The sequence below is a fragment of the Thalia democratica genome, unplaced genomic scaffold, assembly GCF_965202585.1.
Source record: "Thalia democratica unplaced genomic scaffold, ktThaDemo2.hap1.1 HAP1_SCAFFOLD_1482, whole genome shotgun sequence".
NCBI classification, from domain to species: Eukaryota; Metazoa; Chordata; class Thaliacea; order Salpida; family Salpidae; genus Thalia; species Thalia democratica.
Window position 1 is genome coordinate 11,285 of NW_028140337.1, and position 18,104 is coordinate 29,388.

An 18,104-nucleotide genomic window follows, 5' to 3' on the forward strand; every position below is an offset into this window, starting at 1 on the left:
TATTCGGACAATTTAAAAACTCTTATAACATTTGATTTTATTTGTTCACACAAAAATTAAGTGTTTTTATAATTTGTTAATAGAAACTAAACAGGTTAAGAAATAAGTAAATGTTATGGATTTAAAATAAAAAAAAATTGCTGTGTACTTAACAAAAAAAAAAAAACTTCTTATACATAAGTTTTTTATAATACATAGTTTTTTTGTGATTATATATCTCATTACATAGTCTTCAAGTTTTCATGTTGTTCAGAGTTTGTTTCATTCTTTTATTTGGTATGCAGAATTTTAAGTTTTACTTTAGTAAATAATCTAAAAACTATACCAGAATTATACAAAAATGTAATTAAATTGTGACGTAATAATGGAAATCAAGTGTGGTGGTCTCCTTTTCTTTTCAAATTTTGACTCTGGAAACTTAGGTTCGGTTGAAAAGGTAAGTCTGTTTTAAAATTTAGTAGGTATAAACAAAAACGTAATGAATTTAATAAAGTTAGAATTTGTTCCATGTAAAAAATATTGAAATTAAAGTTTAATAAAAATATATTGTCCTCATCATTTGTTAAGCAACTGGTTTCAGGTTTTCAGGAAATGTTCCTTGCACTATAAATAAATTCTTATTTTAAAATATTTTAAAACCTGAGAAATAAGTATTTTGTGACTAAAAAAGAAAAAAATATATATAAAGAAAAAAGTTTTAAAACATTTAACATTTCTACCATACAGTTTTTTATTATTATGATAAGAGTAGAGTGAAAAATTTTGAGACCAATTACTTAAAAAACTTGGGTGAAATAAAAATTTTAATTAAATAGTCTTTTAAACTGGGCTCTACTATGAAGAATCTATTGAACCTACTCTGTACCCTTATATCTAATAAACTAATTAAACTTTTTATAAACAGTAAAAAATAACTTTTAGCTAAGTTAAACACTAAAAATAGGTCAAAATGTAAAAATTTTTTCTATCTCCCTTCCCTATGCTTTTAACAACTAATCTTTAAAGTAAAATTAATAAAAAATGTATTTGTTTAATTAAGTAAAACTCTTTTTACTATAACTTATAGTTCAATGTCTAAATATACAAAAACTATTCTAGTCTTTGTTGAATGATTAAATTATTTATCTTTAAAAGTTTACATTTTTTTTTGCAGTTTTGCTTTTTTATTAAAATTTAGTTGCTTTTTTTTTTTGTTACACTTTAAAAATTGTTATTTATTATATTTTGCTAAATAAAAACTGGCAAGCAATTTGTTTTGAACTTTTTGAAAATTGTTCATCTAACCTTAAATTGCTTTGCTTTTGTATACAACTATAACACGTTCACCGAAATTAATAGGAAGTTTTAATTTATGAATTTTTTATAAACCATATTTACCTTTTGTATGTAAAAAATGAACTTGAGTTAGCTGATGGTACTGTAGATTAAAAACACCTGATTAAACGTGAAAAACTATAAATAATTTAACCATAAAATTCATATTTGTCTAAGATAATTATATTCTTCATAAATTTTTTATAAGTTTTTAACGGAAAAGTCATATTTAACTATCATGAATTTTTATTATTAATTATTTTTTTAGAAACTTTATGATTAAAAGTTAAATTATTGATTAAGATGTTATAATGTTTTAGTAACTTTTAATTCATCAAAAATTTTATTTTGAAAAAAGTTTAAAATCAGTTATTTGTAAAATATTATTAGCTAGCAATAATTTTGATAAATTCACTGATTTTAAAGTAAAAAAAAAGATTTTGGTTGATATAAAAATAATAATTATATAGACAAATAATAAACTTTTATCTAATGCTTTATTCAACACAAAATGTTGAAAAAATAGTTATAATACACGCAGGGTTGCCACTTTACCTGGAAAAACCTTGAAAAACCTGGAATTTGACAATTTAGGTAAAAAAATCCTGGAAAAACCTTGAATTTTTAACATTCTTAACATGTTAAGTCAAAAAATTTCGATTTGACTCTAAAAATCCATCATATAGACAAATATTTTTTGTCATCATTAAAAAGATTTTTTAATAACAACACATTTAAAATAGCTTTAGAGTATCCATTCAATATTTTTATACTATTTAAAAAAGTTTTTTACCTTAAACTACAAATAGACCCAAAAATGTGTACTTCTAATTCCTGGAAGAAATTTGCAAAACCTGGAAAATTTTTTGAAAAAATGAGTGGTAACCCTGTACACTTGAAAACTGACTTTTTATAAGAAAGCAAATGTTTTCATCTCTAAAATTACATGTTAGTAAATGGCTGTTAGATTTAAAATTTTACTATAACTTTAAAAATCTTTGTAAAGCTTAAAAAAAAACTTTGAACTTTTAAACTTAGTATCAAAATGCAGAATTATGCACCACTAGTAAGTAAGTGTTTAAAACAAAATGACATTTAGAGACAAAAATATAATAGAAACTGTTGACATTTGAAAAAAGTTATAAAATTGAAACTCTTTTATTAAACAACACCTCTTAAAGTTTAAATAAAAAAATCAAGACTGAAGCTATTAGCATAAAAACAAGCAATTAAAAATAATTCAACAACAGCTTGGTTTGTTTTCTAACAAAACACAAAAAATTTTTACCATAAGAGGTACAAGTAAAAATAACCAGGCTTTTTAATTCTCCATGACCGAAAAAACACGCAAAATATTTTTACAAGATATACAGTCTTTTAAGCTTTAATTACTTAGTTTTACCATGAATCAAAGAAAAACAAACGAGCCAGGAATTTTGTTTTCAACATGCTAATATGTTTCTTATACTCACGAACGTTTCATGCAAAACTTCCGTTTGGCAGGTGGAGAAGTCGGAAGATGAGGAGAACGAGGGAGCGGGCTTCCAGGTGCCGCCAGATTACGAGTTCAACGTGCAGACGAAGCCGGATTGCGCGGGAACCGAGCACGAGAACGGCAACAGGAGCTGGTTCTACTTTGGAATCCGGGGCTATCAGAGCGGGAAGCTCATCAGGATAAACATCACCAACATGAACAGACAGGTTCCTACTGATTCGTCTGTTTTTAATTCAAAACTGTTCTGTGTGAAACTATTCGAACCCGGTACTCTTTTTTGAGTGTTTACAGGTGTGCTACGTACAAACACTTAAAAAGTAATAATTTAAAATTTGTGTGTATAAAAAAGTGTTGTTATTTGTCTTACTCGTTGCTTAATAACCTCAATAAACTTGACTTAAAGTTTAAGATACACTTAACCTGCTTGTTCATTTGTAATTATTGGTTTTGATTCTGTTTTTAACGTGTTTCTTCATTAAACTTATTACAGTGTCTGTACTTTTATATGTTCAGGCTTATAGACACAAATTCTGTATAAAAATTTACTCTAAGACTTTATTGCTTCTATAGTTTTGTATATTTTTTGTTTTTTAATTACTCTTTATTGGCTGCGCAGAACTATTCAATTTCAAATTAAAATGTTGTTAATTTTTTTTAAAGTTTTTAATATTTTCTTAACTATGATAAAATCTTAATGCTATACTCACTAAATAATCTTCTGCTATTTTTTATCAATACTTCGGCTTACAGTTTACCTTAGTTATTGTAGCGATCAAGACTTTATTTATCATAAACTTATCTGTTTTAAAAACATTTATATTTTTAATATCCAGGTTCAAATGATGAAAGGGCCTTAATTTAATTTTTACCTGAATAATTTTAATTAGCAAGACTTAAATAAACTCAACCTGTTTTTCAACTTGTTATGTTAATTACACACAATATGTTCACAGGGCAAGCTGTACAGCCAGGGTATGGCGCCGATGGTGCGCCAGCCGCCGCACAGGTCCAAGTGGGCCAGGGTGCGGGACAGGCCGAAGTGCGAGACGGTGGACGGCCAGTTCAGGCTGTCCTTCTGCCACCGGTTCACGGAGGGACGGTCCACCTACTTCGCCTTCTGCTACCCTTACTCCTACACTGAACAACAGAACGCTCTCACTGTTTGTTTTTATCAGAATTGTTTTTAAATTTTACAAAAATAAAATTGCATCTGCTTAGGCTGCAAACTTTTTGTTTGTTTAATTTATACAAAAGTATACTACATTTAAACTTCTATTTCTAGCCTATTTTACCCATAAAAGTAAGTCTATATCAGTAGCCCACCTTATACATATATATAACAAATGTTTTTGATCATTCAGTTAAATAATAAAAAGTTAAATAAGCTTAAAATAAACGGAAATCAAATTTTAGCCAATCAAATTTAAGAAGTACTTTAGCATTTGGCAGAATAAAACCTCATCAATGTTACGGCTGTAGTTTAAAAAAAAAAAACTGCTTATGAGCTCACACTTTAAATGCACATACTTGATTTATTTTGAAGCAATTAATAAATTTTAGGATTTAAACAAAAAACGTTTTGTTAATGAAATCGTTAAACCGCAATAAAAAAAGTTGAATTAGCAACGCTTTCAAACACAAAGCAAAGTTTTTTTAAAGCTTTTTGCAACAATCGACAAGTGTTTTACGCCGGTCACTGAATAAACAAAACTGATTAAAGTTTATTTTTATAAGTGTTTTGTCTAGATTCTTGTTAATTTTGTATGTTGAATTTCTACTAGGTTAATTTTGCTGTTTTCAATTATTAGGTCCTCGATTTGAGGTTCAAAAAAGTAATTGAGGAAATAAAAAAGCCTGATGTAACTATTACAAACGAAACGGAGTCAAACCAAATTAGTGACAGTCAAAGTATTAGTATTGATAACTTGCATGCCAACAATATAGATGAAAGCTCAACTGAAATTCAGAAAGAATCTACTGAAATTGATCCGCCAACAAGTTTTTTTTATTTCAAATAAAAAATAGTTTTGTTTAACTTTTGCTTAATTAGCAAATCAAATACAATATTTTCTTTATTAATTTTAGTAGAAAAACTTTCCTTAAAAATGTTATTTTTTAGCAAATGTTCAGCAAACGCCAGGCAAATCTTCCATTTATTACTACCGCGAGGTGGCGTGCTTTACGATAGACGGTAGGAATTGTGACGTCATAACCATCACCGACCACAACGGCTTGACTGGTGAGAGGGAGCCCAGAATTTGCGGGTTGTTCCCCGATGAAAGCAGGCCAAGACCCCATAAGTATGTTGTTTTGAATGTTTTTATTACAAATTTAATAAAACATAAATTATTAACAAAACAAATTGGTACAGTTATAAAACTGTATTTCTTTTCATTCCTAATAACATTGTTCCATCACCACAAAAACCCTTGGAATACTTGAAAAAAAAAAACAGAAATTAACTTTGTTTTCGGTGGACTTTTCAGATGGTGTGTTTAACCGTATACTAAAAAACTATTGAGGATTGAAAGTATTTTAAAGGTGTTTATGTATAAACACATTATATATAAACTAAAGGTGTTAGTTTTTTAATTTTAAAATAAGTTTCAAGTTCGTTTGGTTTGATTTTTTTATGTTTATGTATGCAGGATTTAATTTCAAAGTATTTGTTTAATGTTTACAACTTTTGTTAAAAGATGAAAGTGTAAGCTATTTAAGTAAATGCAAGCTCTTTTAAAGACAAAGTGACTGTGAAATCAGCACTAAGTGAACAAACTGATCAATCCCACTGTTAATATATAAGTGGTTTTAAACAATAAGCAATTTTTTTTCTTTTTTCAACTTATAGAAAGTTTTTATCGTTTTCTTTGAATATTTGTTAGCCATTTTTTAAAACTTAACTCTAAAATATACTCAAGAACTTTATTCTCCAACACATAAGAATTTTTTCTTTGGAGTTAAGCTAGTTTAATTTCTGGTCCAACAGGAGAAAATATTTAAAATAAGCAATCTAGTACTGTTGTAAATAAGTTGTTCACACTTTTACAGCTTCGTCTTTTGTATAAACTCTTTCAATTCGAAAATCCGTTTTGCGGTCAAACAGTGTAATTGTGTTTTTTAAAATAATAAAATTTCAATTAAATAAAAAATATGTTAAAAAGTTTAGTTATAACTTAGCTGTTTTTATCGTTTAAGAAGTTACCAACACTAATAATCTAATAACTAATATGTTAGAACGACAGGCCGAAACTTTACTGGGATCTTATAGAGTTTTGTGAAGTATTGTCTAGGGTAGTATTGTACTGGGTCTTCATTCTGGTATTTTGTAGCATCTAATCTTACATTAAACTTCTTATATGAAAATTTGTTGCTAAGCAAACTTTGATACTTTTAAAAAGTGTTAAAAAATCTGAAATTTTAAATTATAGTTTAACAATAGTATTCAGGTTGAAAAAAAAGTTTATAGGTTTTAAAACCTAAAAGTTGTTTAGCAACCTATAATTTTCGTTGTACAATCTGTTAGCACGTTAGACTGGTATAGAACTTAAAACAGATCAGAATTTAGAAGTATTTAAAATTTAACTTCGGAACTATCTTTCAGGTTTCAATGAGTTATAAGTAATATCCAGTAGTTTAGGAAACCAGATTTTACTAACAAAGTGACTGCAACTTTTAAATTTAATCAGCTTGAAAAAAGTTTAGCAGTTACTTAAACCTCTTTGCTCAACTTTACTTTGTTTTACTTTCATTGTTTAACATGATTTTTTGAATAAAAACTTTTGCTAAAGGTAGGTTTAATTTTGCTTTATTATTATAATTATTATTATTTCATTTGCTCAAAGTTATCAAAAAAAATAAAAAAATGTTTATGATGTAGTCTTTAAGTGTTTATAGAAGGTTTCGTAAATAGCTTAAAAGTAAGATTCAAAACTATGCCTTAGTATTAGGTGTTCTTACTTTTCATGTATGGTTTTTCTCACAAAGCTTAAATTTTTTGTTAAATTAAATTTTGTTGTCTTATAAATTTTTATTAAATAGATGGTTTAAATCATTTTTTTTAGAAAAAAAAATCAGATTACTTTAAATGAATTTCTATAAGTTTTAACTCATATTATTCAAACAAATTAGAATTACTTGAGTTTTATAAAGCAGTTTAAAAATGTTTGAAAAAAATACATGGCAATACCTTCATTAGTAATTAGTTTTTTTTTTTCAACTTACAAGTAAAAAAATCTATGGCTATAAATAAAAACAAACAAGTATTTACTTTAAACAGTTTTTTATAGATAATTTTTTTGAAAAAGTTAAAAACTATATGTAAAAGTTCTGTAAAACCATAACATGTGCAATTTAATGGATAATTTTTCAGTTGTAAAAAGGTACTTTACTTAATCTTTGTAATATCATACAGCAATATTAAATAATTCATTCTTAAACAAATGCTCTATTAGTTTTAACAGAATAAAGATTTTATAACTGTTGTTAATTTTTCAACAGGTTCAACAACAAGAAAGTGTTTTTCCTCTCGTCACGTGTTCATCCCGGGGAAACCCCTGCAAGTCACGTGTTCAACGGCTTCATTCAGTTCATACTTGATGATGAAGATGAGAGGGCGAAACTGCTCAGAAGCAAGTTTGTTCATTTGTGAATTTGTTCTGTATGACGTCTTGTGTAGTTAAACATTTTGAAATTGTTTGAGTTTATTTGGCATGTGGATCCGCAAATAGAAATAAGAATCATTTTGATTTTTTCAATCACCAGCCAAAAGCTAAGATTCTAAGTCGTTTAGAGCTTTTAAAAAAATTCAAAAACCTTCTACAACTAAAGATATGCCGGTTTGCGCCAGTTTGGCGCCTTGATAAGTTTTTTGAATAAATAAAATTGTGGTTTTTTAGAATTAAAAAATCAACGCTAAAAGATAAATCTATTTAAAAATTAACTTAAATAAAAAGATAGTTAGTTTGTCTCTTCTTAGTTTCATAAATATATTTTTAAGTATTCTTTAATGAGTTCGAGTAATAGTTGAATGAATATTTTTTTACAAAATTAAAAACAACTTTTTTTGTTGTTGCATTTTTCGATAAAATTACCAATATTGAGCATATAAAGTACACTTTTGTGTTTATATATCAAAACACCTTATCTTAATTTCGTACATTATTTTTTTATTGTTATAAAGTAATCCCTATTTTATTCTTACAAGACTTTATTTTTCATATACAGTTTTAGCCAATGAGACGGAATATAAACCTTTTAGGTAATTTAATCTTAAAAATAGTTAAAAAATTTTTTTAGACACTGATGTAGTTTACTTTATGAATATAATTTATTAAACAACCAAAGCTGTTACAGCAAAAATAATTAAAATGTGAGTTTTACTTGCCTATTTTAGGTTTAAAATAAAACTATTTTTATAAAAAACGCATAAGTTATTACATGTTTTAAAGCTACTACTTGAAGTCTGTAAGCTCTTGTTCTCTTTTTTTAACTACTTAATTTTAAATAGAGGTGTGCAAATTGAATATTTTATTCACGACCGGTTTCGGTGGCAAAAAATTGCGACCTCTTCAAGCAAAATAAAATATTAAACTGCACATAACAATGTTAGTTATCTATAATGGTAATTAAAAACTTATTCATGCGTGAAAATATAAACAAAATTTAAAATTTTAAATATTCGAAAATTCAAGCATGTCAGAGTATAATTAGGTAAAACTGGTACTAGTTTTAAAAACGAATTGAATTTAATTAATATTAATATAATGAGTGAAAGAAAAAAAACTGAATTAAGAGCTTTTTTTTAAGGTTTAAAGTTTAAAGACATTTATACCTTCAAATTTATCTAAATGGAATTAAAAACTATCTAAAATTGTAATTTTAAGCCAAGAGTCAACAAAACATTAATAAAACTCAAACTTGCTGAAAATTTCAAAATCTAATTTGTGTTAAGTTAATGTAACAGTCAAAATTTAAACGGGTTTAAGAACTATCTAAAAAAATTCTAAAAACTTATCTAAGTTGAATTAAAAACTATCTAAAAAATTTTAACTCAAACCAAATATCAACAAAACTCAATGAAGAAGTCAAAAAAACTATTTTGTACTATTATTATAATCTGGTTTAAGTTTTGTCTGCTTTCCAGTTTATTAATAAAAAATTGTTTCTGTGTCTGCATGAGTTCATTAATTTCGTTCTTTTGTTGATGCAATTTGTACCAGATTCAAGTATTAATAAAGCTTCTTTTAAGCACAATCTGCATGTCATTATTCCTGGTTTAGATTTTTTCGACTATTGAGTTAATCTACTATTTATATATTTAAAATATATTAGTTACTATTTAGTTTTTAAAAATCAACATATATAATTTTGGGGTACAATAGAATTTAATTTTTGTAAACATTAGAAACATTGACTTTGCACCAAAAATCATTATTTCCATTTCCCTTCCACAACGGACTGAATCCATTTTTGTACACTGTAAAAAAAAATTCTAACACATTCAGCTTATTTACTTATTAAAAGCAATTATCACTTGTTTTTTGTTTTGTTACCAAAACTTTAATTGATAAAACACAAAAGATTTTAAATAAATGATATAACTCAGATTTGTTTGCAACTAAAGTTTGATTCAAAAACAAGTTTTAGTATTTTTAAGCGGAACTCAATGATAAATAAATATGTTTTGTTTAGCTTATTTACTTATGAACGGCAATTACCACTTTTTTTAGTTTTATTACCAATTTTTTTTAGTGCAAAATCGACTATTTTAATTTAGATGTATTTTTTTCTTTAAGAATTTTTTATTATTTACAAACCCACCTTTTGTTTATTCAAACCAGATACGTGTTCAAGCTGATCCCGATGCTTAATCCGGACGGCGTGTCCCGGGGCCACTACAGGACCGACAACCTGGGCTGCAACCTGAACAGGGTGTACAAGAACCCCCACAAACGAAACCACCCGACCATATTCGCCTCGAAAGCCCTCATGCTCTTCTACCACCTCTACTACGCGAGCAACGCTGATCAGGTTGGTTTCCAGTGGAAATGCGTTGAGTTCAAGCACTCGACAGTCGTTTATACTAGCATGTAAGAGTGTTTTGAAGTTTTGTGGTGGATGATTGTCAAAGCGTAATGACTGCTTTTGTACGAAAGTGCTTTATTCTCTCAATTTTGTTTCGCTGCCTCTCAAATGCGGAGGCTGTAATATGTATTTTTTTCATAGTTATGAACAAACTGTTTGGCAGGTAAATCCACTAACGCGTTAGAGTATATTATTTCAGCTACCACAAAATCAAAAAATTCAAAAACTCTGAAATAAAAAACAAGTTTATTTTAAGCTAACACAAAATACAGTTTTGAAGTTCTTATTAACTACAGGTTCACGAAATCACCGGTGGCAAAGATTGGATAAAGTTGTTCAAACACGATCCCAAACAAGACGACCTTCCAATCACGTCTTCCGAACAAGAAATCATGACCAATCAGATGGCCGATGTCATCATTTACATGAAGAAACAAGATAAGGTTTGTTTTGTTGTTTTAAAAACGCCGTTTCAATGTCATTTACAAAAAAAAACTAACGGTAAACACCAAACGAGCTACTTTTAGTTGTTACAAATATTGCCAAATGCATGTACTTTACAAAACTATTTCTTTAAATTACGTTTTAAACTTTGAAAAGCGTTACCATTTTAAAAGTAATTTTCAAAAGACTTTAGTATAACTTTCTTGATAAAACATTCAAATTCAAAAAAAAAAACTACCCAATCAACTAATCTTCCTGCATTAGGTAACTCCCCCTTCAACGAGAGAGGCGAGCCGGACGAGCTGGTACAACATGGAGTACTCTCTGCTGCCGTCCAGGGACAGCGGTGTCAGCTACTATATAGACTTGCACGGTCACGCTAGCAAGAGGGGCTGCTTCATATACGGCAACCACTTGGATAAAATCGACGATCAGGTTTGATGTTGTGGGGTCATTTGTAAACTAGATTCGTGTGGTTTTTATTTTTTTTTCGATCAGGTTGAGTTTTGATTTGAGTTTATCTAACTCTTTTTTTTATTGGTACCACATTTACATTTTCCTTTTACTATTATTTTTCCTCTGTTTTACTGGATGATTTAATCTTTGTAGCGAACTTTTTTTTTTTACGTATAATCAACTTCGGTAAAATAAGGCAGCCGCAGATTTACGTGATCATATACGGAATCCATTTCGATAAAACTGAAGACCAGGTTTTAAAATCTTGGTTTTTTATAAAGTAATGTACGACTGTGTGATTTTTAGTTTTTTTCGATGATGTTGAGTTTTGACCCGGATTTATTTTGTTATTTTTTGTATTGAAAGGAATATTACCTACTCCATTTTACTATTGTGTAATACTAGACAGTTTAATCATTATTTCAGAACTTTAATTTTTACCTATAGTTGGCTTTGATAAAACGAGGTAACCACAGCATAATTCTTGTTTAATTTCACCTTCAACAATAAGTATTTATAATCCAGCATAACTCAGGGGTAGACAACCAACTAATAACTTGTAGGTAGACAACCAACTAATAACTTGTAGGTAAACAACCAACTAATAACTTGTAGGTAGACAACCAACTAATAACTTGTAGGTAGACAACCAACTAATAACTTGTAGGTAGACAACCAACTAATAACTTGTAGGTAGACAACCAACTAATAACTTGTAGGTAGACAACCAACTAATAACTTGTAGGTAGACAACCAACTAATAACTTGTAGGTAGACAACCAACTAATAACTTGTAGGTAAACAACCAACTAATAACTTGTAGGTAGACAACCAACTAATAAATTGTAGGTAGACAACCAACTAATAACTTGTAGGAAGACAACCAACTAACAACTTGTAGGTAGACAACCAACTAATAACTTGTAGGTAGACAACCAACTAATAACTTGTAGGTAGACAACCAACTAATAACTTGTAGGTAGACAACCAACTAATAAATTGTAGGTAGACAACCAACTAATAACTTGTAGGTAGACAACCAACTAATAACTTGTAGGTAGACAACCAACTAATAACTTGTAGGTAGACAACCAACTAATAACTTGTAAGTAGACAACCAACTAATAACTTGTAGGTAGACAACCAACTAATAACTTGTAGGTAGACAACCAACTAATAACTTGTAGGTAGACAACCAACTAATAACTTGCAGGTTGACAACCAACTAATAACTTGTAAGTAGACAACCAACTAATAACTTGTAAGTAGACAACCAACTAATAACTTGTAGGTAGACAACCAACTAATAACTTGTAGGTAGACAACCAACTAATAACTTGTAGGTAGACAACCAACTAATAACTTGTAGGTAGACAACCAACTAATAACTTGTAGGTAGACAACCAACTAATAACTTGTAGGTAGACAACCAACTAATAACTTGTAAGTAGACAACCAACTAATAACTTGCAGGTTGACAACCAACTAATAACTTGTAAGTAGACAACCAACTAATAACTTGTAGGTAGACAACCAACTAATAACTTGTAGGTAGACAACCAACTAATAACTTGTATGTAGACAACCAACTAATAACTTGTAGGTAGACAACCAACTAATAACTTGTAGGTAGACAACCAACTAATAACTTGTAGGTAGACAACCAACTAATAACTTGTAGGTAGACAACCAGTTGTACGCGAAACTGGTGTCGCTCAACTCGGCTCATTTCGACTACAACGCGTGCAACTTCACCACCAAGAACATGTACATGCGCGACAAGAGAGACGGAATGTGCAAAGACGGCAGTGGGAGGGTCGCCATTTACAAGGTTATTTTTTGTTTGAATTTGCACATTTGCTAAGTCAGCAAAAATAGTTTAATTTCATGATGCTTTTATTTTAAATTGTTATTTTTTATTAATTTTTAATGTGTATAAATTAAGGATAAGGGTATAAATAAGAAAATGTTCAAAAATTGGTTTGAAAAAAGTTGCAGACTCAGCAAGTATGCAAACCAGACTGACCTTTAAGTATAATTTCCAATTTAATGTACAAAACAATTTTCACATTATATTTTTTGTTTACAAAAAATATTAATAAGTACTAAAAAATTTTTAGTTTGATCAGTTGTTAAAATCTATGTGAACTTAAAGTTAATAACTAATTGTCATAAAGTATTATGTGAAAATGTTCACCAAAAAATAAGAATTTTAACCAAATAGTTTATTTTAATGTTGGTTTTGTTTTTGTCTTAACTACGTGGTCTCCAGTAACTTACTAACTGACAGCTTTAGTTACAATTAGCTACAATTATAAGTTACAAAACTATTTCCTAAGTTATGAGTAAAACACACTTTGAATAAATGCAATCTACTTTATTTTCAATAATAATTCTTAGTTCTGAAGAAAGAAACTATTAAATCACGACACAAATAAAATCTATAAAAAGTATCAACAATCGTAAAGTTACATAAATACTAACATCAACTCCGCGATGTAGACGTTTTCTTGATTCTCGATAATTGAAGTAAAACGTTGAACTTAATCGTAACTTGATCGTACCGCGGAATAACTTTGCAACTCACTTTAACGCTTATTTGAAAGACAAACGCCGATATATAAGCGTCGGAATGAAATTAACTCCTTAAAATAAAATAAATGTTTGTTTTTAATACTGGAAGCACGTCACGAAATCTGCGTAAAACAGTTTACAACATCCGCTTTAAAATACGAAAATGAGATGTAATATCATTACATTATTTCTTTTTTAATTTTCAATTTTAACGTTTAAAGCCTGGTTTTAAATAGTTTAAATCCTTAAAATCCTACTTAACTTTAAACTTTTTTATAAGTGTTAAAAGGGGGGGGGGGGGGGTCAAAAAAAAAGTAAGAAAAAGAAATTGTATAACTTATTATCTAAAAAATTACATAATTTACAAAAATTAAGATAATACACAACATAAGGACAAATTAAAAATGATAGTCATTTAGTTGTCTTTAATCATTCTCTCCGGCTTACTTGTCTTCCGGCTTCTTGTCCTTGGACTTCTTGTCATCGGGCTGCTTCTTTTACTGTGGTTTATTTAGCAGGAACGAATTGTTTTAATTCGCTTGTTCTTCTCAAAATTCCAAATTCAAAAGTTCATCGAATTCACTTGTTTACATAGAAAATATTCATCTTTTCATTGTCCATCATTGTAGTATTCATTTGAAAGAATTCATTCCAAAAAATACGCGGCTCAAAAAAAAAAGTTGAGATATTCTTTCAAGAAAGTTTAGTAAAAACTACTATGTTATTATGCCAAAAGACAATAACGAAACTGTCAGTATTTACTTTCAAACCCATTTTTTTATACAAAACAAAACAAAAATTAAGCATTTAAAGATGCATTAAAAGAAAATTAATAGTTTAAAAAACATGAAAAACTTTAATTTTGTTTTTAACTTAGAAAAACATATGTTCTTAATATTCAACTCGCAAACTTTAATAAACAAAACAGAAAACATTTTCTTTAAAATATTTTACAAAACAATAAGTAGTATTTTCATGCACAAACTTTTAAAGGATTCAAGTATAAAATATTTCTATTAAAGCAACACAAAACTTAAGCATTATAGAAATTTATAAAGAGAAAAATTTAGCGAGTGCTTTTTTTCGATCTTTAACAGTCAAAACTAAATGGGAGTTGAAAGTACTTTTAAATTCAAAATTTATAGAAAAAGTTTATCACGAGTTGAATTTTAAAGCTTAAAACTTGAACCTGATTATTTTAATAGCAAAAAATCTGATAAATCAGTTTTGTTTTAAAGTTAGAGTAAAATGTAGTTACTAAAATTTTAATATAAAAATAGGCTTATTAAACTTTTTTATTGTATAATTGTTATGTCTTAGGTTTTAATTAATAGTTCAATTACCAAACTGTAATTTATAATATAAAAAACTTTATAAGACATCAAAAAAAGTAAAAAAGCTATAAAATTTTACAATTCAGAAATTTTATCAGAAAATAAAGAAAAAAAACACACTTAATAGTTTCTTTCAGTTTAACTTCTTAAAAACACTACCTGAGTATAAAAAATATTTAAATAGATTTTCATGTTAATAAAAATTTACAATTTTTACCTTTACTAAAGTCTGTTTTGTTAGTTTTGTGAAAATATTTATATTTTTTCTTCAAAAGGGCTTTATGATAAATGTAAAAGTTTTAGACCTGTTATTAGTAATTCTGACTCTTTTTTATTCTGTGTTATAATTTCTTTTCTGTCAAAGGAATTAAGTACTGTCAAATTGTTTTTCTCTTTGCTAATATATTGCTTGATACGCTAGTTTGTGATTTTGTTTTTGAAGAATCGTAATAGCCTGAGTCTTGTTTATAGCTTTTAAGCTGCACTGTTTGCACTAGATATTTTGGCTTCCTATCATACTTTTCATTGTAACTGATATTTTTCTGCTGTTGTTTCTGATGTTTTTCTTTGCTAATTTGACCTTGTTTTGCTGTAAAAGCAAAAGCTTGCTTATAAGTTCTACTAGCTTTTATTTTCTGCTGTTGGAGGTTACTAGAATGATGGTTTGCGTCAAATATTTTTTGTTGAAGTTTTTGATTGTAGTTTGAATTCTTATCTACAGCATACTTAGACCCTTGAACTGTTTTACCATTAGGACCTGTCACGTTTGCGGCTTCTGACATGTTATTTTTACCTACAACAATATCAAACTGGACTTTTTCTCCTTGTGCAAGAGACCTTAAGAATTTGTTAGGGTTGTTTTTGACGATAGCTGTATAATGAACAAAAATGTCGTTGTTCCGATCATCACGTTGAATAAAACCGTAACCTTTGCGAACATTAAACCATACTACTTGACCAGTTACTCCAATCGCTATTGTTTTTTTTATTACCTGAGCTTTTTCTTTAACTGTTTGAAACTCTTTGGTTGTATTAGATGTTTTTGTAGGTAAGTTTTGATGACATGGCAAACACTGTGCTATGTTAATATTGTTACTATTATTCCAACAGTATGATTTTCTTGGTCTAAAATTATCTCTATCTTGATTAAGTTGGCGATAATTGTATTTATGATTAATACCATTATCTCTTAAATGAAAATTTTGTTGATTATTAGGACGAACTGGCTTATGGTAATTTATTTTAGACTTATAATGACTTTGCTCATACTGCTGTAGTCTATTGTAATTAACTTGCTTAGGTATTAATGCGTTTTCTTTATAAGCATTCCATTTGGCTTGTCCTCTTCTTTTAAAAACTTCTAAGCTTTCATCAAAATAATCCTTAATCTTATCTTTAATCGAAAAGGGCATTAAGTATGCAAGAAAAAACTTAATTCTGTCCTGCTCTGGACATTTGGCCCAACTCACGGCTGTAGCAAATATTTTATTAAAGTTTGTACAATCATTCCAAATTGGGATTTTATCTAAAATTTCAGCTAATTGATTGTCCCTATTAATAAAAAAGTTTTTTAAAGAACTGTAGTTTCTTTCACCTCGTTCTGTCGTTTTATAATAGTCTGACAACTCTTCTCTCGGCCAAAACCCAGTTAAAAATTTATACTTTTCTGTATTACTAGAAATATTTTCATTTAACATTTCCTCTTCGAAAAAAACTAATAGTATCACGAGGGTTTCTTACAAAGTCTAACCTTTTAAACTTTTTACTTAGTCTTTGCGCCTTAAATGTGTCGCTAAAAATGTTTAAATTATTTTGATTAATTTTTTCGTAATCATCGTAAAAAGGTTCGCGTTTTTCTAGCATCGCACGTTCGAAATGTGGTGATCTAGACTGCTTTAATCTATTATTTAGTTTTTTTTATTTGCATTTGCAAAACTCTTAACTCTTCTTCATTTGTTAGCTGCTTAACTTCGCTTAATTTTCTAAATTGTTGTTGAATGCTGTTTGACGGATAAAATTCAGCATTATCTTTCATCATCTCTGCTTGATGAAAATTATTAAAATTGATATCGTCATTGTTGTTTGTGTGCATTTATTCTGTTGACTGCTTAAAGATTCCTAACCAGAAGATTCAAGGTTCTTAAAAGACACTGCGTGGTTTCCACTTTAACCAAATGGGTTATTTTAATGTTGGTTTTGTTTTTGTCTTAACTACGTGGTCTCCAGTAACTTACTAACTGACAGCTTTAGTTACAAGTAGCTACAATTATAAGTTACAAAACTATTTCCTAAGTTATGAGTAAAACACACTTTGAATAAATGCAATCTACTTTATTTTCAATAATAATTCTTAGTTCTGAAGAAAGAAATTATTAAATCACGACACAAATAAAATCTATAAAAAGTATCAACAATCGTAAAGTTACATAAATACTAACATCAACTCCGCGATGTAGACGTTTTCTTGATTCTCGATAATTGAAGTAAAACGTTGAACTTAATCGTAACTTGATCGTACCGCGGAATAACTTTGCAACTCACTTTAACGCTTATTTGAAAGACAAACGCCGATATATACGCGTCGGAATGAAATTAACTCCTTAAAATAAAATAAATGTTTGTTTTTAATACTGGAAGCACGTCACCAAATCTGCGTAAAACAGTTTACAACATCCGCTTTAAAATACGAAAATGAGATGTTAATATCATTACATTATTTCTTTTTTAATTTTCAATTTTAACGTTTAAAGCCTGGTTTTAAATAGTTTAAATCCTTAAAATCCTACTTAACTTTAAACTTTTTTATAAGTGTTAAAAGGGGAATATCATTACAGAATAATTTTTTTTAACAACAAAAAAAAATATTTAACAAAATGAACCCCCAGGCAACCGGTATAGTGCATTCGTACACATTGGAATGCAACTACAACACGGGAATCACCATAAACTCGTTGCCCGGCAACCACGAACCTGTCCAGTTTCCCCCCAGGTACTCCCCCGTCACGTGGCAGGGCGTCGGTAAGGCGCTGGCGGTTGCAGCGCTGGATATGGCCGGGGAAAACCCTAACTCGAATGTACAACATTCGGAATTTAACACCATGGACACCTTGAGGCTTTCTGTGCTGAAGTTATTTTTGTTTATTTTCTTGAAATATATTTTTTATTTTAATAGTATATTTTGTTAATTTAACTGCAATTTTAAAGAAGTTTCCAGGTATTTAAGATGTTTAAAAAAAAAGTGACTTGCAGGCAAATACAAAACTCGCGAAGCAATACGTCTTTTGGTAAAAAGTCAACGAGTAGGAAATGGTCGAAAATAAGCATTGATAAAAGCGAACCTGTAGATGCAAATAACAAACCCAAGTTTGTTTGCTTCAATGTTAAAATCTTACTATTTATTTTTT

At 28.6% G+C, this 18,104-nt stretch overlaps 1 protein-coding gene across 1 annotated transcript; it reads left to right on the forward strand.

Annotated features, from left to right (window-relative positions):
* Window positions 1-339: 339 nt before the first annotated feature.
* Window positions 340-18,063, forward strand: LOC145848508 (cytosolic carboxypeptidase-like protein 5; the record flags this gene model as incomplete). The annotated part of the gene is made up of 12 exons (XM_082953933.1): window positions 340-436; window positions 2,818-3,015; window positions 3,763-3,969; window positions 4,618-4,807; window positions 4,929-5,109; window positions 7,307-7,441; window positions 9,649-9,838; window positions 10,189-10,335; window positions 10,601-10,771; window positions 12,474-12,623; window positions 17,586-17,827; window positions 17,950-18,063. Coding segments are annotated over exons 1-12 (1,997 nt in total), but the record flags the coding sequence as incomplete, so codon positions are not given.
* Window positions 18,064-18,104: the final 41 nt, after the last annotated feature.